A 24,718-nucleotide genomic window follows, 5' to 3' on the forward strand; every position below is an offset into this window, starting at 1 on the left:
GTCTTCACTCTCTCCATGCCTTGATAGGCTGTCTTAAGGGTTTCCCATGATTCATTGGATGTCTTAGCTGCTGCTAACCTTGGAAATATACTCTGGTCTACTGCTAGATACAACAACGCACGGGCTTTTGAATCCTTCTTCCTATTACTCTTCAGCAGATCCTTCTCTCCCTAAGTTAATGCATTGAACTCAGTTTCATCTGCTGGTTCTTCAAAACCATCTTCAACTATTTCCCATAAGTCTTTGGAAGCAAGCAAGGTTTTCATAATTATTGACCAGTAGTCATAGTTCTTCCCATTAAACTGTGGGAGCTGGGTGTTAAACATACCCATACCAGTGCTTGTGCTAGCTATTCCTTGACTGTGTATTTAAAAACTGACCGTCTCTTCAGTAACAAACAAGATAGTTATGAAGAATACCTGAATCCTTCGTTGTCTGAGTCTTCTGTCTGCCTGAGAGGTTTTGCTGCAGCTACAAACCTTCTCCCTTCAGCTTCTTTAACTTCTTTAAAGAGCCTGAACCTGCTCTGATACCACTGTTGGGTATTTTTGATGGGGAAAATACCAAAAACCAAGATTCAAACACACAGAGGCAATGCTCTGTTTTACTTTACTCCAGGATCTTTTTGTGCACAGGAAGACTTAAAAAATTTCATTGAGAGACAGAGTATTTCACCACCATAAAAACATTCTATTCATTAAAAACTGATACAAACTTCATCCTCTTTTACTGAGAGGGATTTACCACTGTAAAATCCTTTTTATATTCACTGCTGTGAAAAACAACTTACTGCTGTAATAAAAGTTTACATATGCATTCAAAAATGCGCTCCACCATTTTCTTTATGCACTGCTGTGCAAAACCACACATGGTTTTTCTTACACCTCTGTTTTACAAAAAAAATGCCACTCTACACATTACAACCTTGTTCTTGTCTTTTTACACACTGCTGTGTGTTTCACCTTTTACTGCACCATCATCATTTTACGCTGCTGTAAACACCTATCTATATTTCCTCCTGTGTGCAACACATAATAATAAAGTCAACACACAAAACAACGAACTTATTACATACGATTTTTGGTTTTAATACATGCCGTATAAAAAGTATATATAAAAAACATATGTTAAAACGTGCCCATACCCATATTAAAAAGGGCCACCTAAATCTACGTAGCAGCATTAAATTCCATGACTATTCTTCCACGGCGGTCAACCAAAAACTCTTTCACTCCACGCAACTTTGATTTGATGTTGGTCGTATGCAGGTGTGCAGCTTCGGACAATCAACGGTTGAAGAAGGTGGAGCAGATCGAACGGCGGATAACGATATCGGAAGACACTTTGTTGCAGAGCTTTACCACCCGAGAAAATTACGTTGGCTTACGTCAGGGGTGAACCACGCGTCAGCTCCAAAATTTCTCGGGTTCAAACATTCGGAAAATCCCTTTGCCGGAAACTGGCCCGAGAACTCTCCGGCGGGTCTGCTGAACGTTTTCTGGCGTTGGTCCGGCTGCGTAGTTGGAAATTAGATTTCAACATTGCAGACGTTGGAAAACGATATCAAGAAGTCTATAGAGACTATTTTTGCCAAAGCAAGGGAAGTATGCAAAGCCAAAAGTGTAAGATCTACTCATATTGTGCAATTTATTTAAAGAAGACGTTGGAAAACGATATCAAGAAGTCTATAGAGACTATTTTTGCCAAAGCAAGGGAAGTATGCAAAGCCAAAAGTGTAAGATCTACTCATATTGTGCAATTTATTTAAAGAAGTAAGTGTGAACTAGATTGTTGGGTTTATTCCATATTTTAAACGGTTTTGATGTTCAATTGAATGAGAATATTTGAATTCAAGAAATGCAACCTTGATCATTGCAATCTTGGGAAGTATATTAAACCTAGTTCAAATTGGACTTAAAAAAAAATTTCAAAACCGATCTTTAGGCAAGATACTGGTTCAACTCGGACTTATGATAGGTGCCTATATGAGTATTTCATAATTTATTGACACGTTTAACTTCAGGTAGGTTCTATGCATGAAGTTCTTGTGCCATTTTAGTTAGAATTGCAAACTTTAAGAGAAAGATAATTTAGTAGATCGACTCTATGTTAGTAGGATTCACAGAATTGTCTTTCACTGACCACACAAATGGCAATCTGCAGCTTTTCTGTTTTTCTTCCCTCTGTAGTTTCATAATGGAAGACCTTATATTTTTTTGGTCACTGTTCTAGGTGACTCCGGAACCTGAGATTCAGACTGGAGAAACCAGGGTGGTCATATCCAATGGTACCAAAAAGTACAACCCTGACATGTTGGTGTTAGGTAGTCATGGATGTGGAGCACTTAAGAGGTATTGTCAATCAAAATTTCCCCAATTTTCAGCTCTAAGAAGTGCAATTTAAATTAAGTATTGTTACTGATATACATGATTTTTGAATGATTCATGCCATTATTGTTTTAAAAGACAAGGCATTTCTCTTTTCACATTTATAGTAGGGTTCTATTTTGGAAAATTCATAACTATATTTTGAGGTTTCTATTGGGTTTTTATTTGTGCAATATAACACTTGTTTAAGAAGATTGTATCGAATTCTGCAGGGTGGTTCTTGGCAGTGTGAGTGACTATTGTTTTCACCATGTAAAGTTCCTTGTTATTGTGGCGAAACCCAAAAGGAGCAGGCTCATTGCTTTCTATTAGCCCAGTGCCACCTATGTTCTTTTATTCATCTTATACTCGCCCTTCATTTCTGATATAAGGAGTACATACTACATCTTATTGAAATATTCTAAGGCATGGTTTGGGAATTTCAATAGTTATAATATGTGTTGGTGATTTTTATTATTGTTTCTAAAAGTTTAAAAGTTACTTTATTTTTATGTATGGTTGTGTCAAATGATATCTATATATATACTCATTTTATGAATTGATATTTCATTTAAATTATTTCTCCCTTTGCATCTTTTTGTGTGGGATCATATTTATCTTTAAGAGACATTCTGTTGATTAGGATTATTTAGGCAATGTCAATTTACAAGAAAGGATATTAAGGAATATTTATATGGGATGGAGTTTTACCAATTATCCATTAGTAAACTGAAAAAGCGAAATGTCCCGAGAGAGAATCTTAGAGTACGTCATAGTTTGAAATTTGTAGACAGTTTACCAGATTTTTGATTTCAAGGAAAACATAACGAGGACAACAAATAAGATGAGAGAAGACCCTTGCACAAACAAATATAGTTCAAATTGATATAGGTGGCTAGAAAAAATCTAGAGAGAGTCGTTCTTGGAGGCTACTCATTGATTTCGGAAAGGCTACAATCTCAAGTTTGTGCCAAAGAAATAATGGGGTGTAAGTAAATATACTGTAAACTTGTAAAGTAAGGATACATGAAAGATCACAATGAAACTGTGAAGAACAAATGGAATAAAAGAGCGTTAGAGGGGATTTAAAGAGTTACAACAGAAGATAAGTGAGTTTGAGGTCCATGGTGAAAGTCCAAAATAAGGGATTGTGACACTGATAGACGTGTGCATATTAAAATGGAGAGCTTTCTAGATGAGTGAGATACATTGATTTTTGGTTTTTGAAATATAGTACTTCATTTTGTTCCTTTCATTTGTGTTTGAAATGTGTTAAATTTTTTCCATCTTGTAATTTCCTTTAATGCAACTATTCAATTTAGTTTTAGTTTTGGTTTGTAGAATAATTTGACTTTCACAATAGAGCATTGTAATCCAACCATGGTAGGTTTATATCAAAATTCCTTTTAGAAATATTATTCGTGGAACTTACTCATCTTGTGTTTTGTTTTTAAAGTTAGGCATCGGTAAAGCAACATCATGATCATGTGAATAGAACCAAAAATTGAACTTGTAACCAAATTTAAAATATAAAATTTAATATTTATAAATTAATTATTTTTATATATTAATTTGATATTTAATTTAATAAAATTTTAAAAATTAAATTATTATTATAATTATTTTAAATATTTGTTAATATTTTCAAATTCCACTATCACAACTAGTTGAGGATGGACCTTCTCCCTTTTTAGAAAGGTTTTCCAAGATCAAATCTCAAGGGGGTGGTTGTGCCCTGTGCTAGGGAAGGAGACATGCTAAAAAATCCAGTTAACTTAGGGCTCGTGTGGCCGAGGTTGGTTGCCATCCCCATGTGACTTTGACGAATTAGATGCCCCTAGTCGTGACTTCTCAAGTCACAAGTCTCCAAAATCATACAAACTTGACAAAAAAAACATATTATGTTTTATGATATTAATATTAATATATATGTTAGTATTTAGATATTCTAAAAATATTTCAATTTAGGATTTAGGTTATATAATGTTTTATGATTTTAATATTGATATATATATTTAGATATTAATATTATTTAGATTTTAGTTTAAGATTTTGTTTTAAAAATAATATTAAATAAATGGTATTAATTTATAAAATTAAAATTAAAATTAAGTTTCATTATAAATTTGTCTGGCCGACCTGTGTTGTTCCTTTGATATTCATCCCTCATGAGTATTTATTCCCTCCATCTGGCTCTTCTTTTATCATCTTTATCATCTTTCTCTTTACCCTGATGATGGATCCCATTTGGGATTCGAAACGTTGGTGTAAAAACTCTATTACTGTGGATTCTCCGGTCAAAAATTCAAAAAAAACATATTTATTAAAATTAAATTTTATTTAAAAGTATCAAAAATAACTATAAAATAATATTAAATCTTATTAATTTGTAAATAGCTAAAAAAATTGGTTAAATATATAATTTATAATACAAAATAAAATAAAATAAATTATATATATATATATATATATATATATATATATATATATATATATATAAAACTTTTATGTAAATCCTCCCCATAGATATATTATTGCTTTTAAGGACTCTAAAATGAACGTAAAATAAAAGTTTTCTTTTATGCTAGATACAATTAGTTTATCTTCTATATTCCAGGTTTATTAAATAAAATAAATAATGTTAATTAAGTTTTGTTATAAGTAATGATAATTTTTATAATGATGTTAACTTATTGTAATAATTTTTATGATGGTGTTAAATAAAAATAATCATTTCAAGACTAACGATGAAAACCAAGACTGGAAGATCATCTGGGGCAGTAATTGGTGGCCGAAAATCACCTTATTTGCATGGCTAGTAGCTAAGGGCAAGATCCTAACTTGGGACAAAATCCAAAAGAAAGGGTTCAGTGGGCCTTCAAAATGTTAAATGTGTAATATCGAAGTTGAAACACAAGATCACCTTTTAATCAAATGTGCATATACCAGGAAGCTATGGATCGAAACGAGAAGACTATTTCGGAAACCTGAGAGGATCCCTAGATACATAAATGAAATGATTTTTCAATGACATAAGGAAAAATTCCAATGTAAATTAGTTCGAAAATCCTGGGGTCTCATTGCAAGTTTCATGATTTGGATGGCTTGGAAAGAAAGGAACCACAGAGTATTCCAAGACAAATATAAAGATTTGGAAACAATATGGAAAAGAGTAGTGAACTTAACTAGAGAAACAATTCTGGTGGAAAAATGGGATGCGGATGATTGGAAAGCGGATCAGAATGAGGAGCAAATTATAAAGAAACTAAATTTGAATTATGAAATGGTGCATACCAAAAAAATCAGCAGAAATAGCACGAGAGCTCAAAGCTTAGACAAATTTGCATATCCCAAAGATAATTTTATGAAGTTGAATTTTGACGGGGCATCGAAGGGGAACCCAGGCAATGTCAGATTCGGAGGTATCTTCCGTGATAGTCAGAAAACCACTAGATGGATTTATGCAGAGTGGGGAGGGGAGATGACAAACAATGAGGCCGAGTTATGGGCGATCCACCAAGGCTTGAGAATCGCGATTAGAAATGGCTATAGAAATCTGGAAATAGAAGGAGACTCACAGATAGCAATAGAAATTCTGAAGAAACTTAACAACGGGAAGAATTGGGAGCAGATCACCACTAGTTGGAGAACTGCAAGGATTGTTCAAGAAATGGCTGATTTACTAAAAGGGATTGATTATAAAATCTTTAACCATGTGAAAAGGAATGGAAACCGAGCAGCAGATTTGCTCACGAATTGGGGTTGTAAGGATCGAAATAGCAAAATTGACAATCAATGGAGAATGTTGCGACCCAACAGAGAATGGGAAGACCTGGCCGGTATCATTAATTATGACCATGAACAAGCAACAAATGAGAATCGTAACATCTGTGTGACGGACAGGTGAGATGGATTGGAAATCCCAGAAATTAAATGATTGTCAGTCAAGGCGGGGGAGTGGCATAATGGGCAAGCAAGGTACATTACAGCAGAAGTGTGTGATGACAGTTAAGAAACAACCACCCCATAGCAAGGGAGGGGGAAAGAACGGTATGTCAGAGTCCAGAAATTGAAATGAGGATCGAAAGATAATTGATAGGAAAGGCAGCAGGCAAAATAACAGGTGGCAGCGGAACGCTAAGTTGATAGGTAGACAGATCAAAGCAAGGAGGATTATAAACGGGCAGCAACGAAAGGAACGACGACGAGGAAACTTGTTTGGAAATCAGAGCGCGAAGGGAAGAAAGGTGGTGGAGAGTCGCACCAGAGAGAAATACAACCACCAAAGGAAATTGTGCCGAAACCTAACTGAGGACACCATGGAAACCAGGAAGAGAGCAAGGGCTGTAGAGGAATTGGAAGCCACGGAACGCAAAGACAGGGACAGAAAGGGCAAGGCGTTAGCGAAGGAGGAAACAATGGAAGAGATATACGAAATTTATGACGATTCTGCGGATTAGGAAGACCTGCAAGAACAAGGCAGGCGAAGCAAGGAACGAGGTAGAACTGTAGGAGGCTAGGATACCCAGCAAACCAGAGAAGAGAAGCAAGGACAACGGGAGGAAAAGGTAAGGCAACGCGGCAGACAGAGGGGAGGCAGAGGTGCGGGTAGCAGGCTGGATTCGGGTAGCAGGAGAGGCAGAGGACCGCACAGAAACAGTGGAGAAAGGGGAGGAAGACAGGGGCAGAGAGGGAGACCTGTTAAAAGAACAAGACGATCGTTAGATAAGAAAATCCAACAAGCAGAAAGGGCTTACAGTCAGAATACTAACCCAAGAATCAGGAGGATTATCCAGAACATGGAAGAGGATTCGCTTCAGGCTCAGTCTGACTCAGAGATGGAAGATTGGGAGTTTTTACTCCATGACCCTGGCAATACTAGAGGCAGAATGTCCATATTTAAGCAGTCCCTGCATATCTACTGGGTGATGAAGAGATTATTGGCTAAAGCCTTGGAACAAGCTGCAACAGAGATGGCAGAACTGGCGCAAGGAGTCCCCAACCTAAGGAGGGAGCTGAGGATTATTCAGATTACATTGGAGATGCAAGAAAAGAAGCTGGAGGAAATTCACCAAATAACAAGGGAAGGACAATAGGGTGCCAACAGGGAGACAAACCAGCGACCAGTGGCAGAAGCTGTTTGAGTATAGATATGTATTAATTTTGATGAAGTTGCATAGTATAGATAATTATAGTTTGCTTAAAGTATTAGATGAGGAAAATCGCTATATGCATACAAGTAGAAATAGAAATATGCAAGACTGTTTAGTTTATTTAGCATGGATAATCAGAATCTGGAACTTTTATTTTTGGTCAGCTATTAAGAACTTTAGGTGGCTGAAAAACTCGGTTTCCCCAAGAGGGCGAGTTGAAGTCAACCAAATATGTACTGTTTGGTTTTTGATTTAAAGTAATAGAAAAAGAAGAGCACCACCGTAGCTTACAAAAAAAAAAATCATTTCAAGACTTATTAGCTCATTAATTGTATTGATCTTTTATCTCTCAGTCATATAATCCATTTATATCTAGTTTATCATTGTATTGATATTTTATTTCTCAAATTATATAATCCATTTACATTGAGTTTATCAATTCATTAACTATGATCTTGAAGGGGGTTGATTAGTAGAGATGGTAGCACCATTGAACTTTGGTTTTTGAGGACATAATGGAAAGAACATTCCTTTTGGAGGACCGATGACTTTGATACATCGACAGAGGCAACCAACCATAGAAAGATGTATGATATCCAATGTCTCCAGACTTCCATTTCTCTATCGAGATTTATCTGCTGAATACTGATAATGCCCCTTAACCAAGCAAGGTGTTAGGTTTATGGACCCAAGCTCACGTAGTGTCTCTACTAGAGACAAGTTCAAAACCCCTACACCATTACCATCTCAGATCTTGAAGGCGTGACCATGGACCAAAGATAAGATCAAAACCCTTACACCATTACCATCTCAGATCTTGAAGGCGTGACCATGGACCAGAGATAAGATAAAAACCTTTGCAACATAACCATGTCGGAGCTTGAAGGTGTGACCTACAAGAGTGAGAGGGTCTTCAAGCTCAACGTCATTTTATTTGGCCTCGACAGAGCAACATTTATTTTCATTTACAAATGCACCAATTTACACTCCCTTGACTTGTCAACAAACTGTTTAATGAGCAAGATACCGATAGAGCTCTAGTATCTAGTTAATATTGCAATCTCATTCCCTCATCGTGAATCCTCTACACTTATTTAAATTTCAAAGATCTCCATGATAATAGGCTCACAAGAAAAGGTGGTAGACTTTGGACATTCAAAGACTAGACCCTCTCTAGATCAGACTCGTGTATGTACTATAGTGAAAGGTAGTTTTGGGTACCTTGATCCTGAATACTTTAGAAGGTAGCAACATATAGAGAAACTTGATGTGTATTCTTTTGGAATAGTGTTATTGGAGGTCTTGTGTGTAAGGCCAACTCTTAATCCTATTCTTTCGAGAGAACAAGTCAATACAACAGAGAGGGAAATGTAGTGGCAAAAAAAGGGAAAGATCGATAAAATCAATGACCCTCATCTGTTTGGGACCATCAACGCTGGTTATCTGAAAAAGCTTGGGGAACGTTGGGTCCATTTACTAAGTAAATTGACAGAAGTATTTAATTATCAATTCGGGCTTGTAATATTGGAAGCATATCCAAAATATATGGATTTTAGTTGGAGTCAATTTTAGAAGATGAAATATAAAGATTGAAAGAAATGCATATTACAAATATAAAATCTAATTAAGTAATTTCTGATTCACTTATGTAATATGTGAGGGATGAGGCTCCTAACTTAGGAGAACCAGGTTGTCCTTCCCTACAATACTACTTTCATGAAGAGAAATCTAAATCACTAATTAAAAATAATTTATGATGTAAAAGATGTAGGAGAAGAGGCTCCTAACTAAGGAGCTTCAGTTTTTCCTTCTTCACAATTCTATTCTATCATTGTCACCATTGCTTTAAAACTAGAAATTCATAAATAACTTTAAACAAGGAAATGAGAATGAATTTCAATTATGGTTCCTAATCAAATAGAAGGAGAATTTAACTTAAATTCTTATTTGTCCCTTCATATGCAAATTATAATTAAACCAATATCCAATCCAGTAATCATAATAAATCTTCACACATCTAAATAAATCTAAAGAAAAAACTAGTTTATGAAAATTAATGCTAAATTAACCAGGAAGTGCACATAGCTTGGTGTGGGGGCCATCCACCCTTGCCTTGCACACCTGAATAAATCTCAGCTACAGAAAATTTAGTCAATCACCGAGAATGAACAATAAATGAAAGTGAAACAAGTTCTTCAGTTAACTTTCAGTCTTCAAAGAGTCTCAATATCAGATTATACAAATTATACCTACTCAAGCCTTCAATAGTCTTGGCTTAAATAGAGAAATAATAAACAAACTTGACTAAAATGTCTCTAAAAGTCATATCTGTCCTAATCCCATCTATATTGGTCGAATCCATCCATTCAGTTACACAAAATTTGGAAAATCCCAAAAAATACTAAATTTGGCCTATTTCCTAGGGATTTTCTACATAGGAGGTCATGTTTGACCAGAGTTAATTGGGCCTGTTTTAGCTTAGTTTGACCGAACCAATAGGTACAAATCCATCCTTGGTTCCTAAGATTTCCATATCTATGCTTAACTCGTCCCCAGGTGTCCTGCAAGTATGACTTCAATGGAGCCATTACTGGAATTTTCAGTTCTGTCCAAAAATACACTAAAAACCCAATTTTTACTAAAATTTCTAAAAATTGAAACCTTAATCAAGTACCTAATTATGCAAAATATGGGTAAAATGAGGCATAAGAAAGTGGAATGCGGTGGAAAATGATGGTAAATAAGTGCGTTTATGATAAACAAAAATGATCAAAATTGGGGACCAACAGAGAGACTGTCGAAAAGTCCTTCGAAGAGTAGGGCATCGAAAATCCTATCATGGGAGATGTTCTATGGAACCTAGAATATGCATTTCAACTCTAGGAGACATCCATGAAAAATGATCCAAATGGGAATAGTATAAATCACATTGCAAATGTTCCTTTGCGCTACCCAGAGCCTAAGCCTTTTAGTCCAATTTTAGTGTGACTTCAAGTCTTGTATGCAAGTTCTCAATTTATAGGTTTCATTAATGAGCATGTGGAATTTTGGGGTTCTCAACATCCCACAAAGGGATAGTTGTGAGAATTTACCTATTGTTGGAATGCGTTCTCCTTAAGTGGATACGACACATAGTGGATCCATACCTTGGCATAGTAGTTCCTTCCCTCAGGATGTTTGCACATGATTCATGCCAAAGTGAACATGAAAATCTAGCGGCTTTGGTTTCAGAGGGGAGATACAATTATGTAGAAGAAATTGAGCGCACATGTATTATGTTCCTTTATGCTTCCCAGAGCTTGATACTTTTGATACTAGAGTTATTGGCATAGGTGTTGGTGGAAGTGATGATGATTTAGAACATGCAACCACAAGTGTTGTGTTCTCACAAATGGTGAATCCTCATGGGAGGTGATCAAAAAATAATTTATATTCAAAATGTAGTTAATTGGATGCAGATTAATACACAACTTTCTAATTGGCTCTATGAATGTAGGTTCCCTACCTATCTTTTGGTTACATCAAACACCAAAACCAAACTTTATGCTTCAAATTTGAAGCTTCAAAGGGAGATATATCCATGTTATTTGGTTTTTCAATTTTTTATCTTTGTCTGCCTGGTGCTTCAATCTTATATTATTTCACATTTTAAATGTTTATTTTTTTATGATTTTTTTAAAATTTCTAGCCTGTTAAATGTATTGTAGCTTGCCTTGGGATGTTGTAAAATATTGCATTTCTAAGTTTCATTTCACTTTTAGACTTTATAAGCTCTTCTTGCCTCTTTATGAACGATGCATTGGGTGGAAATCAAAATTTGATGATATTTACAGTGCCTTAGTTTTTCTTTGGGTATTCACAGTATGGATTAAATTTCGAGTCCTTTTTCAAGGTAGTTAATTACAACTATCACACTTAGAACCATCTTCCAAGTAACCGCTTTAAACTTTCTAAAGATATGATAATTGATATTACATGTCCTTGCTGAGGATGTTTAACATTCAAGATTGTGTAAATGTTTTCCTTTGTTTCTTTCTTCAATCTTTCTGGTTAGTTGAAAGGTGCAAGATTGGTTGAAGATGAAAATAACTAAGGAACTATTAGTTTTATTTGTTGCTCCAGCCCTATTTTCTAGAAGCTTCCTTGTTTTCTCTCTACACAATTCTTAGAGTGTTAGTAAGAGAGATCAAAATGTGAGCTCTTGTTTTGAGTTAATATATGGAGTTTTGAGTGTTGTACATTTCTTCTTTTCGATTCATATATTCAATTAGCTACGTGTTCATTAGTCTAGCATAAGGAATATTTACCTTTCTAAATTGAGTTATGTTTCCACTTTATCCCCACTCAAGGGTTGTCAATCAAAATAATCAGCATAGGAAGAGGGGATAACAGAGAAGGAACATACATATTTAATTAGGCAATCACAACAATAAATCAAAATAGGTTTTTTCTTTTTAACAAATTTCCTTAAGTATATAGATTCCACTGAACATATGATCATTTGAAAGTCCTAGCATCACATTAACAATAAAGAGTTATTCCATTCTACAAACTACCATGTGTCCTAATCATTACAATTTTGAGCCAACAATGTTGTTCACCAGAAGTTGTCACTTCCTTAGAAAATACAAAAACGTGTCACCTGCCATTACTCACACGCCTTAAATTGAATATTTGTAGTTCCCATAATAAGAAATCCAAGCCAATAGGAATAGTAGAATCCCAGCACAATATTCTCAAGGGTAGTGCACAAGATCTATATACTTTTCATTTTGCAAGCATGAGAACCTTGTGTATCATCCCCTTTTATAATGTCTTCTTGTCTTTAAGCACATTGCACAACCACTACCCCCGTTGTGCTTGAAATTTCTCCCTCACAGGCAAATAAACCCACCACCATATATAAATGTTGGGGGTGGTTGAGTTAAGTGTAGAAAAGAAAAGTATGAACAACAACCATCTATACATTGGTGGAATCCCTGGCTTCAATGACCCGAACATTCAAAAAACATTTAAGCTCCAACATCTGCAGAGTACAATCTAATGGAAATGACTCGAAAGAGTGCTCTTAGTGAAAAGATCAATCATAGGCTCTTCATTCAACAGGAATGAGCTCCTTGCATATCATCCCCTTTTATAATATCTTCAAGCACCACCATTCCCTCGAATATGCTTAAACATTCTCACTCACAAGAAAATAAAACCACAGTTAGATACATATGTTAGGTATGATTGAATTAGTTGTAGACAAGTAAATTGGGAATAACAACTATCCATGGATTGGTGCAATCCCTGGCTTGATTGACAAACATCACAAAAAAATCAAGCTTCAATATCTGCAACCTATAGGAGACATTCCTAAACAATGCTCTTCATAAAGCAATAAATCATAAATTATTCATTATGCTGGGATGAAATCCTCGTGTATCATGCACAACCACTCCCCCCATGCACTTGAACTTTCTCCTAGGTGACCAAATAAAGCCACTATTGGACACATGATGGGTGATTGTGTTAGGTTTAGAAAAGTAGAGTAGGAATATAAACCATTTGTCTATGGGTGGAATACCTCACTTCATTGAACCTAACATTCATAAAATTTCAAGCTTTAACACTACAACATAAAGGGAGGCAGTCTCAAACATTGTTTTGAACAAAACAATCAATCATAAATAGGCCAACTATCCTCTGCAAAGCTACTAACAGATTTGATTGTTGCCACTTAAGTTTACGTTGAATCATATGTCCCTAACATCATGAATAATATCCACAACCATAGAGTCCATCCTTGAAAAGATGAATGGAAGTTAGAATAAATGTGAAGGTTCTTGAATAGCAAGCCACAAGAAGTATTAATAAGACCAAATGTAATGTCCAACTTTTCACTGTGATGAGATAAAGCATGCTTCTTCTTCAGGGGTGTTATAGATGTTTTTGGGTATTCACAGTATGGGTTAAATTTTGACCCGGTATCCAAGGTAGCTAATTACAACTATCACACTTAGATCCATCTTCCAAGCAACTTTTTTAATCTTTCTAAAGATACGATCATTGATATTACATGTCCTTGTTGAGGATGTTTAACAATCAAGAGTGTGTAATTGTTTTCCTCTGTTTCTTTCTTTAATCTTTCTAGTCTGTTACATCTGCAAAGCAACTAATAGATTTGATTTTTCCCACACAACTTGATGTTGAAGGATTATCTCCCTAACATCATGAATAATCTCCACAAGTACAAAGTCCATCCTTGAAAATATGAAAGGAAGTTAGCACAAATGTGAAGGATCTCGAATAGCCAACCATAAGATGTATTAATAAGCCCAAATGCAATGGCCAACTTTTCACTATGATGAAATAAAGCATGCTTCTTTTGCTTCTCATCCACATCATGCAGCAAGAAGTTTGGGTTAGGCACATAATCTATCTCCATATCTTCATCCAATCACTCCATTTGCACATAAATCTATGGTGTTGGTGAATATATTCAGTCTCCTACTTGGAATGTATATACCTTTTCATTAATCTCAATCCATATATTCACTGGTATTGTTTCCACCTTTTGTTCTTTCACAAAATTTCTTACTTATTCTACTTCATCCCACCTGGTAGACTCTACATATATGTTTGAAAACAACATATAATATGAAAAATTTTGGGGTTTTGAGTCAAAAGGAAAGTTTACTGCATGTCTACCAATCTCTATATTGTTATGGATTTTTCATGCATTGAGAAAACACCCCCATACAACTGCATCAGGTTCTAGTGCCATGCTACTACTAAAAGTTTGTGTCCCATAAAGGTGCCCAACATGACCTAGAAGGTCAGCCATACCACAATAATGCTCTATTGTATAAATGATATTGTAATATTCATTCATGGAATAGAATTATTTCCAACCACGGCCTTCTAAACCCGCACGACCACATGTAAATAGAAGACCAACAAAGGTGACATTATTGGGTTTTATGCCAGAGTGTTGCATCTATTCAAATAGTTGAAGGGGTTCCTTTCGGAATTCGTGAATAACATATCCTACAATAATAAAATTTCAAGAGATAAACATCCCGTTTATACATTCTAATTAACATTTTATTTGCATCTTCTATACTCCCACATTTTGGCATACACGTATACATGTGTATTTTCCACAAACATGCCATAATAAAATCCACTTCGTATTACGTCTTCATGGACTTCCTTGCCATGTTTCAGAATTGAAATGTTGGAAAATATTAGAACAGTTTGAGAGACACTTCAAAATACCTATTTCGCGCATACCCTCTAATTAACAGAGTCCATGATAACACGTCATGCGTAGGAATTTTATTAAACACTTTCCATCCATTAACCATGCTACCATAATTGGATTACATACCAACAAGGTCATTTCCTACAAATATATCATATTAAATTCCATTCTTAATAATATATGTATCAACCTTCTCATGATGCTGTGAAATTGGAAAATGGCAACAAGCTGGTAGAATACTCATGAAGGTGATGGAGTTTGGCTTCACTTTTGATAATTTCATAGATGGTAAGAGCCTCAAGGCTTCATCAAAAGGCCCCCTTTGTGAATATACTGCAATAATTGAATTTCGTGATATCACCTTTCGTTCAAGCATTTAATCAAAGAGATTATGGCCTTCCCTAAAATTTCCATGTTGAGCATACCTTACAATCAATGAATTCCATGAATTTGTGCTTTTTGCAGGCATCTACAGAAAGAGTTCCATAGCCTTATCAAGATATCCCTTACGTGCATATCCAAAAAGTATTGCAGTCCATGAAACCTCATCTCGTTCAAGAATTTGAAGAAAACGTTTCATGGCCTCATCTACATTTTGATCCTCTACATACCCTAATATCATAACATTCCAAGATACTACATTTCATTCAATCATTTTGTCAAACACTTGTTGTGCATTCTCTATGCAACCACATTTAGCATACATATTTACAAGAGCACTCCCCACAATGGAATTACATGACAGTCCACTAGAAATTATGTCATGGTGGACTCCTTTTCCATGTTCCAAATCTACCAAATTATCACATGTGGAGAGAACATTGGTGAATGTGAAATAATTAAGTTTGGTACCTTTGTTTTGCATATCACAATAAAAAGTCAATGCCTCCTCGTAAATTCCCTGCCTTGCATAATCGGCCACCATTGTAGACGATAACACCACATTTGGTGTAAACATTTACATAGGTAGGTAGGGTGCCCCTATCTCCTATCTCCCTATAAAGTAATTTGGTCACATCTTCTTTCTTCTATGATACTAGTTCCTATCCTACCGCCTTATGACGTTCCTTTGGAACATCTGGTGCAATTTCTAGTTTTAAAGTTTTATATGGGTATGTTTAATTTTTAACTTTATTTTTCTTACAACATTAACTTCCAGGTACACTACAATTGACCCCAAGCAAAGAAACAAGGTTTGAACTTGTCACTTTCATAGTGGCACAAATTCCTTAACACTGCAGTCGCTGGCCAATTAGCCCCACCCTTGAGGACCGTATGTTTAAATTTTATTGGTTTTCATCAAACTCTTTATATAACTCTTCACCTATTTAATAATATTAAAATGAATAAAAAAAACTTAGAAAAATAAAAATTCCTTTTTTATGTTACTTTTACAATTTTTTCTCTTTCTAAGTTTCCTTTTTTTACTTGATTGATTTTGTTTCAATTTTAGTTTAAGTGGTGCACCATACAAGGAAAGATAAAATGAAAAGAAATATATATATTTTAGCTATCTTTAATATAATTAACTATTAAGTTGATGGAGTCTTGGAGACTCTTTTATATATATATGATTTTTTTTTTAATTATGTATTTTTTGAAATTTTCCACTCACTTTGTTATTATGTATATTGTTTCATTGATTTAATACTTCTAACTTGTTTAGTAATTGTCATATAGAGCTTATGTTTTTTATTATGTATAAGTAAAAAGGAAACAACATCAATTATAAGCGAATTAGACTATTAGTCAAAGTTCGATTAATATATACCCCAATAACATGTGATAGATAACTAAAATACAATACTTTGAAGGAACTATTTCGCCATACTTCCAACATTCAAATGTAAATTTCTCATAAACCAAAAACACACACAAACAAAAAAGATATTAAATTACTAATATACAAGATTTCCTCTCAACTATATTATAATAAAAATATTAATATAAATAATCTCAACATATCATATGTATAATTATTTTATTTAATTAATTTTTTTTGTTACATAAATATTAATATAAATTATCTCAACATATCATATGTATAATTATTTTATTTAATTAATTTTTTTGTTACATGAAAATTAATTAAGATATTTAAATTATAATAAATGATATTAATATTTTCAATCTCAAATAAATTAAAATTAATCTTGATAGGTTATTTATATTTTAATTTGTAATAAAATTTTATTTTTGAATTTAGGCTTATATGATCCATATAAATATTTTTGAGAGGAGTTTTTGGCGGAAATTCATTTGTCGACGTGCTTCAAACCAACTAGTGTGGTTCATCATCATGACAAGTTGAAGAACCAGATCATGGTTGTAGTGTAAATAGAGAGAGCAGGTTATCTAAAGGCTATATTTGACCAGGAACGACTATAATATAGTTGTTCTTGGTCAAATATAGTCGTTAGATAACCCGCTCTATCTATTTAGGTTATCTAATAGCTATATTTGACCAAGAACGACTATATTACAGCCGTTCCTTGTCAAATATAGCCATTAGATAACCCGCTCTCTCTATTTACACTGCAACCATGATCTGATTCTTCAACTTGTCTTCATGACGAACCACGCTGGTTAGTTCAAAATGCATCAACAAATACATTATAATGTAATTTCCGCCAAAAACTCCTCTCAAAAATATAATTTTTATATTAAAAAATCTATTTTTTTGATCAAATTATATATACTATATAATCCACACTATTTTAATTTTTTTTTCCATTATATAAATAGACACTTTCATTTATTTCATTATATAATCCACACTATTTTAATTTTTTTTTCTATGATATAAATAGACACTTTCATTTATTTCATTTATTGCTTCCGATTTTATATATTACTTTTCATTCCATTTCCACATAGTACTTCATACGTGTTTATTAGTCTTCATTGTCTCCTCCTCGAAGTCTTTGTTGAAGAGAAGGAAAGGATTTTTGAAGTGAACACGAAACAAGTATCATTGAGGAACAATGTAAAGCTAAAAGAATAGAACGAACCATTACGGAGTTGGAGTTCTATCCTAGAATGTAAGCTTGAAACCCTTTGGTTCTACAAAGACTTTGTTTTGAGTTTGTGTTATTGATAGATCACTGAGATTTGAGAGTTAGTAGTTATCATATAAATTTAAACATAGCTATGTGTGTCTTATATTTAAGATATAATTATTTAACAATAATTATAATAATTATTAGATATTTAAATAAGAAACATCATGATTTTATATTTAAATTTTTTTAATAAAAAAAGTTAATTATTTTATTTATGTGCATGTTTATTTATTATATATAATATGAAGGATTAATTTTTATTAGTGATATATTATAAAATTATTATATATTATATATTAAGTTTATGTATGAATTAATGGCAAGGACAGTGAGAGAAATTAAAGATTAGGATTTGATAGAATAAGGGTGATTTATTTATCGAGATAATGTTGGAAATAGTTTTAGAAATAGTTGAACTAAATACTTTTTATGACCTATTGTTGTGATATTATTATGGTCTCCTAATTCTGTACATATTGTTTTGACATCGATCTCGGGCACTAAATATTTTATAGAGGGAGTATTATTTTATAAATGACATGTAGTATGGTTTGACTACATGAATTTTTATTTTGAAGAGTTTCTTGAATGTAAGCTTCAAGTGTTCCTTGCTTCATATATGCTTGATATAATTTTAATATAATTGTCTTTAATTATTATTCCAACAAAAAATATCAGAGTTTTGGTGTCGAATCATTTTTGTCTTGTTTTGTGTATGACTAAAAAAGGTTGTTGGAAATTGTAATGAAAACCATTATGTAACAAACCTTTGGTGTGAAAGAAAACTCCACTACCAGCTTTGCAATATTGATCTTGAAATTATTTGTAACTATTACATTGGATTTGAGGAGCATCACTACAACTCTTATTGTTAAAATGCTCAACATCTTATAGATTGTAAAGATTTTAACTCAATCACTCTTCCAAGGCAATCTTATTCTTTCTATATATAATAACTCACATTTACATATATCAGATTAGTTTCATAATAACCATTTGTCCGTATGATTACAAGGAGATTCATTGGATCAAATCACATCCTCTTTTGGATTAGATACTAAAGAAAAATGTTATCTTTTGAATGTTATAAAGAAATCTTATAATTGTTTTCCCTTTTCCTTCCAAACTTTCGGGATAGTTAAATTCTCATCCAAAGACTTTTGATTTCACATAATTTTTTTATTATCTTTTGTCAATTTCTATATATTTTGGATGTCTTCGATTCATTCAAAATTCCCATGAGCACTATCCAGCATTGGGATGGAAAAATATTAAGAAGCACCCATTATTTTTATGAGATACAAATCATTACTAGATAAGGGGAGAAGAAGTCATCATTAGCATGAGTGCCAAAACCTGGATACAATAGGAAATCATAAAGGACATGATTGATTTAATGCCAAGTTTTTATGATGTACTCACAAACGTGATATTTTAAAAAATAAGGTTTAACACAAGATTCATCTCTATATCAAACAAGCATTATGTGTCAAGTGAAGTAATATGGTTTCAATATTGTTAAAGCATGAGCCTCTATAACCTCATAAGTAGATAGATATGTTTCTAATTATTTCTATGTATGGATGGAATTTCTAATAAACAAGGCCCATGCAATATGACAGAAGTTATAAATGTCAGAAGACTTACTAGAAGAATCCACCTGTAAGAACACTTTGTAGAAGAATCCATCTACCAGAATGTCTGTAGGAAATAGAATGTATTATAGTGTACAAGCAATGTAAAAGATGTATTATAAAGCTATTTATAATTTCAGTTCTACCAATTAGAGGTTGCAACCTAGCAGAGCCAAGTGAACATTACTTCAAATAATAAAGGTGTGAATTTTGATGCAATCTAGGTTCTTTATTCATATATTGTGGTTTCAATATGTCTTTTCTATAGTAAATTGGGTTGAGATTTCCTATTATTTCCTTGTATATTTCAATTTACTAATAAATAACACCACACTTTTTATTAGAGAACTTTCCTAAGCACATTGTTTTAGAGAAATTATTTTTCGAATCTACAAATGTGTTGTAGCATATATAAATAACATAGAAAATTGTCATTTAGTAGATAAAACTAGGGCAAGGGAAGCATACATACATGAAATACAAGAGGTTTCACCTAGATGGAAACCCTTGTAATTCTTGTCGGTACCATTTAAGTATTATTGTATCAGAAGGCACATGTTTATGGGATTTCACTTCCACATACCCTCAATTAGATGGGAAGTCTGATGGGTTTACTAAATCTAGCCTTGATAAGTTGGTCAACTTAAACTTATCTTAATTTTGAGAATAAAATTCATCTTTCTTCATTTTGATTTTTTTTCCAAATGTCTAAAACCTTATTTTTTCGCTTTCATTTTTAAAATTAAACATTTTTGTATTGGTATTTAATATTGAAATATACAAATATTGAATATTAAAAAGTAAAGAGAAAATTTGAGATTTTTAATATTTATAAAAAATAAAGATTAAGTAAGTTGAACTTGATTGCATATTTTGAAATATTCCAAAATTTATTAGATTTAAAAATATTTAAAAAATATGCAATTTAGATAAAGATTACCCATTCACAGGATCCAAAATTGTTTTGAATAAATAATAGTTGAAACTTTATTTTTTCCCTTTGGTTTTTAATATTTATGTATTTGTAGGGATTTTTGAGCGGGTGAGAAGGCTCTGCACTTTAGGGTTTTAGGCGATTTCTACAATGGCAGGTTCCTTCAGAGCATTGCAGACTTGCTAATCACTGATGACAGCACAACTATACAATCCTAGCACTACAGCGTCGAAATTCATGTTTACCCCCCAAGGGGAGGGCGCTGCGCCTCCCCATTGGACAATGAAGGGCGGCAAAAAAACACTGTAAACGACAAATGAGAGGATCAATATGAGAATAGAACGGATCTGAAATCACAAAAGGAAAAGCAGGACAATAAAAAGCAACCCAAGATCAGTTCCACAACATGCAAGCCCGTGGCTACTGAATGTCCAAAAGTCATTTTTCCCAGCGACAAAATCAATGCTCAGATACAGTATATGAGGGATCATGCTCTGATAGGCAAGTTCATAGGACTTTGGCCAACTGAGAAAGCACTGCGCGGATGGATCACAACGAAATGGAACCCAAAAGGACATATCACCTTGCAGCTGGGGCCTAAAGGGTTCTTCACAACCATTTTTAACTGCCTGGAAGACAGGAACAGGGTTCTGGATGGAGGACCCTATTTCTTCAATGTTGCTGGCCTGTTTCTCAGAGGTTGGGTAGAGCGCTTCAACCCTGATAAGGAGGACCTTAGTTGGGCTCTAGTCTGGATCCAACTGTACTCGCTTCCTATGGAGTATTGGGATGAAACTTCACTACAAGAAATTGGGAGCGTTCTGGGTGAATTTATAAAAGTTGCAGAGGAGACAAAAATCCTAAGATATACCTCCTATGCATGTATCTACATCTACATGAACCTCAACAAGGCCCTTCCGGATGCGGTAAGTTTATTCCATGAAGTTATTGAATGGGTTCAGTTGATTGATTATGAACATCTGCCATTAAGATGCAGAAGATGTCATGCCCTGGGTCACTTATTCAGGGACTTTCCTTTATCACAAAAACCCTCATCCCCTGCCAGTCCTTTTAAGCAATGTGTATCTCCCCCAAGAAGCTCTGTATAAAGTAGAAATCCTAAATACCCTCACAACTATCAACTCTGATCGGCTGCATCCTCTCTGGATTTCTGGAGGTGATTTCAAAATTACTAGGCTTGAAGAAAAGAGGGGAGGCAGGAACAGGGGAAGTCAGGAAGGGATACCCCTAAAGGAATTCATTCAGAACAACTGGCTTATTGACTTGCCTTTCAACAATGGTCTTTTTACTTGGAGCAACAAAAGAGTAGGACAACATCAGATAGCCTCCCGTCTGGATAGATTCCTGCTTTCAGACAACGCTATTCACATTGGTGGAGACTTTGCTGCTTCCATCCTGCCGTACTCGGGGTCTGATCACTGGCCAATTTCCCTTCAATGGTCTCGTCCTGGCAACACGACCCGAAGACCATTTCGATTCGAGGCTTTCTGGATGTCACACCCAGATTTCAACAACTTAATCAACTCAGAATGGAACAATTTTTCTCCTCCTAATGGCTCCAAGATGTTTCAATTTCAGCAGAAGCTCAAGCATCTCAAAAGCAAGATTAAACAATGGAACCACACTTCGTTTGGTAATATTTTCCAGGCTCAGCAAGCCCTCGATCAAGACATGAAGAGTCTGCAGCAGAGGATTATCATTGAAGGTCGTTCTGAGGATCTGGTAGAACAGGAAAAAGCTCTTGAGGTGCAAATCATAGAAAGGGATAAACAGGAAGAAATGCTATGGAGGCAAAAATCGAGAATAAGATGACTGAAGGATGGCAAGAAAAACACAATTTTTTTTCATAATACAACCATCCAATGCAGAATGAATAACAACATAACTCACTTTCGAACTGATCAGGGGGATAAGGTGGAAACACATGAAGCAATTGAAGCTCAACTTCTAAACTATTTCATGCAAGTGCATCAAGAGCCTCAAGTAGATCGATCGCTAGCCCTAGAAAAAATTACTCGAAATATACCCAAAATTATTTCTGAGGAGCATAACCATCTTCTTCTCAGGCCTGTAGACTTACAGGAGGTTGAATTGGCAGTACGTCAGCTGAAGGCGGGGAAGGCCCCAAGCCCGGATGGATTCACCTCCAACTTTTTCCACAATTTCTGGGAATTGATAAAAGTGGAAGTTTGGCAGGTAGTTGAGGAATCTAGAACCTTGAGATGGATGTTTCCTGGATTGAATGCCACATTCATCGCCCTAGTCCCCAAGGAGGATCAGCCCAGTACTCCTGACAAGTACAGACCTATTGCTCTATGCAATATAATTTACAAGATAGTCTCCAAAGTCATCGCCTCCAGGCTCAAATTACTGCTGCCTCTCATTATTTCACCTGAGCAATCTGGGTATGTCAAAGGTCGGTAGATTACAGATGGAATTATCCTAACTCATGAAATAATCCATTCCCTGAAGCAATCCAAGAAGCCAGGTATGCTCCTTAAGATAGATCTTTCGAAGGCTTTTGACAGTTTAAGCTGGTTGTACATTAAAAAAATTCTAACTGCTTTTGGTTTTGCTCCTCCTTGGGTAAGATGGGTTATGAGTCTTTTATCCTCCTCCTTCTTTTCTGTCCTGATCAATGGTATTCCCTCCTCTCCTTTTCATCCTTCTCGGGGAATCAGGCAGGGAGACCCTCTCTCCCCTTTCCTTTTCATTATTATGGCAGAAGGACTGGGCCGAAGCATTAAATCAGCTCAACAATCTCAGCTCCTCAGAGGCTTGTCTCTTCACAATTCTTCAGCCTTCACTCACCAACAATTTGTAGATGACAATATGCTTTTTGGTCATCCCTCCATCCAAGAAGCTCGCCAGCTCAAATCTTTACTGATGGATTTCTCTAATGCCTCAGGTGCCTCGATCAATAAATCCAAATCCCAGATTTTCTTTTTCCATACCCTTGCGACTACCCAAGCAGCTATAGCCCGCATCCTTGGATTCTCTATTGCCGTCCTTCCTTCCAAATATTTAGGAGCTCCTCTGACTGTCTCAGCCCTGAAACATTCCTCATGGAAGATCCTCCTAGAAAAATTGGAGGCTCGCCTCTCCTCTTGGACTCATAGAGCCCTAAATATGGCGAGTCATCTTGTACTTATAAAGGCTGTTCTTCACTCCATGCTGCTTTATCTTTTCTCCATTCTAGCGGCTCCCAAATGGGTTCTTAAAGAAATCAAGAATCTCCAAAGGTCCTTTTTTTGGGGTAGCACAGGTCACAATCACAAATGGGCTCTTGTAAAATGGGACATAGTGTGTCTCCCAAAAAGTGGTGGGGGCGTTGGATTAAGGGATCCCTCCTACAGCAACAAAGTCATGGGAGCCCGTATCTGGTGGAAATGGCTCAATGCGCCTCTTACCCCTTGGGCTTCTCTCTGGACTGCAAAGTATGCAAGAAACTGTCCAATGGAGGAACTAATTCGCATATCAAAAGTCAGTGCAAGATCCCTAATTTGGAACTCAGCCAAGCAGCACAGAAGCCTCATTCAGTAGCATAGTTTCTGGGAGGTCACGAATGGCGACACTGCAAGATTTTGGGAAGATTCCTGGTAGCAGTGATCCGGATTTAAACAGGAACACAATAAAATACAGAGATAACCATAAAGACAGATATGCAGCGGAAATAATACCTCCATTCATTACTGTAAAATACTGAAATATGCTTACAAACAGAAATGGAAATAAACCAGCGAGGGCGATGGTAGCTTATCTCTCAGAAGAGATGTGGTGGCTACATGCCTCTGAACTGTCTTACAATGAGGCTTGAAGGCCTATTTATTGTTGAGAAACAATGGAAAACCCTTCACATTCCAAAACCTAACCCTAGAAGATGAAATGCCAAATTGTGGGCCCCGTTTTTGGGTAAGTTGGTACATCAACTTCCCGGGGTCGCGAATTCGTCGTACTATCTCCGTTTGACGTGCATGATAGCCCGTTGGAAAGATATCTCCGAGGAATACGATGGAAAAGACGATTTTAGGGCCTCAAAATGGCTCCGGAAGTTTAGGACCCGAAAAACTGCTAAAAATGGTAAACTGTGCTATAATTAAGGAAACTGAAAAAAAACTGTAAGAAGCACTAGAGGGGATCCAAGTGGAATTAGCGGGTGTCCACCAATATCCACCTGGATCAAGCAGATGCCCAAGTTAAAAGACCTAATCTCTCATCTGCAAAATTCAGAGTAGGATATGCAGACACTTGATAGGGTTAAAAACTTTTGGAATCCCTCCTCTTCTCATGAATACAGGC

At 35.1% G+C, this 24,718-nt stretch overlaps 1 protein-coding gene across 1 annotated transcript; it reads left to right on the plus strand.

The window, feature by feature from the left end:
• Positions 1-21,403: 21,403 nt before the first annotated feature.
• LOC149199702 (uncharacterized) lies at positions 21,404-22,231 on the plus strand. The gene has a single exon (XM_089400659.1). It carries the CDS (start codon positions 21,404-21,406, stop codon positions 22,229-22,231), a length of 828 nt encoding a protein of 275 aa, XP_089256785.1.
• Positions 22,232-24,718: the final 2,487 nt, after the last annotated feature.

The sequence above is a fragment of the Pinus tabuliformis genome, chromosome 2_1 (assembly GCF_031772625.1).
Source record: "Pinus tabuliformis cultivar Carrire ecotype Pingquan chromosome 2_1, CPIR1, whole genome shotgun sequence".
Classification (NCBI taxonomy): Eukaryota; Viridiplantae; Streptophyta; class Pinopsida; order Pinales; family Pinaceae; genus Pinus; species Pinus tabuliformis.

Coding starts and splice junctions, on each gene's coding strand:
- LOC149199702 (XM_089400659.1), top strand. CDS start 21,404: ATGCCCTGGGTCACTTATTCAGGGACTTTCCTTTATCACAAAAACCCT.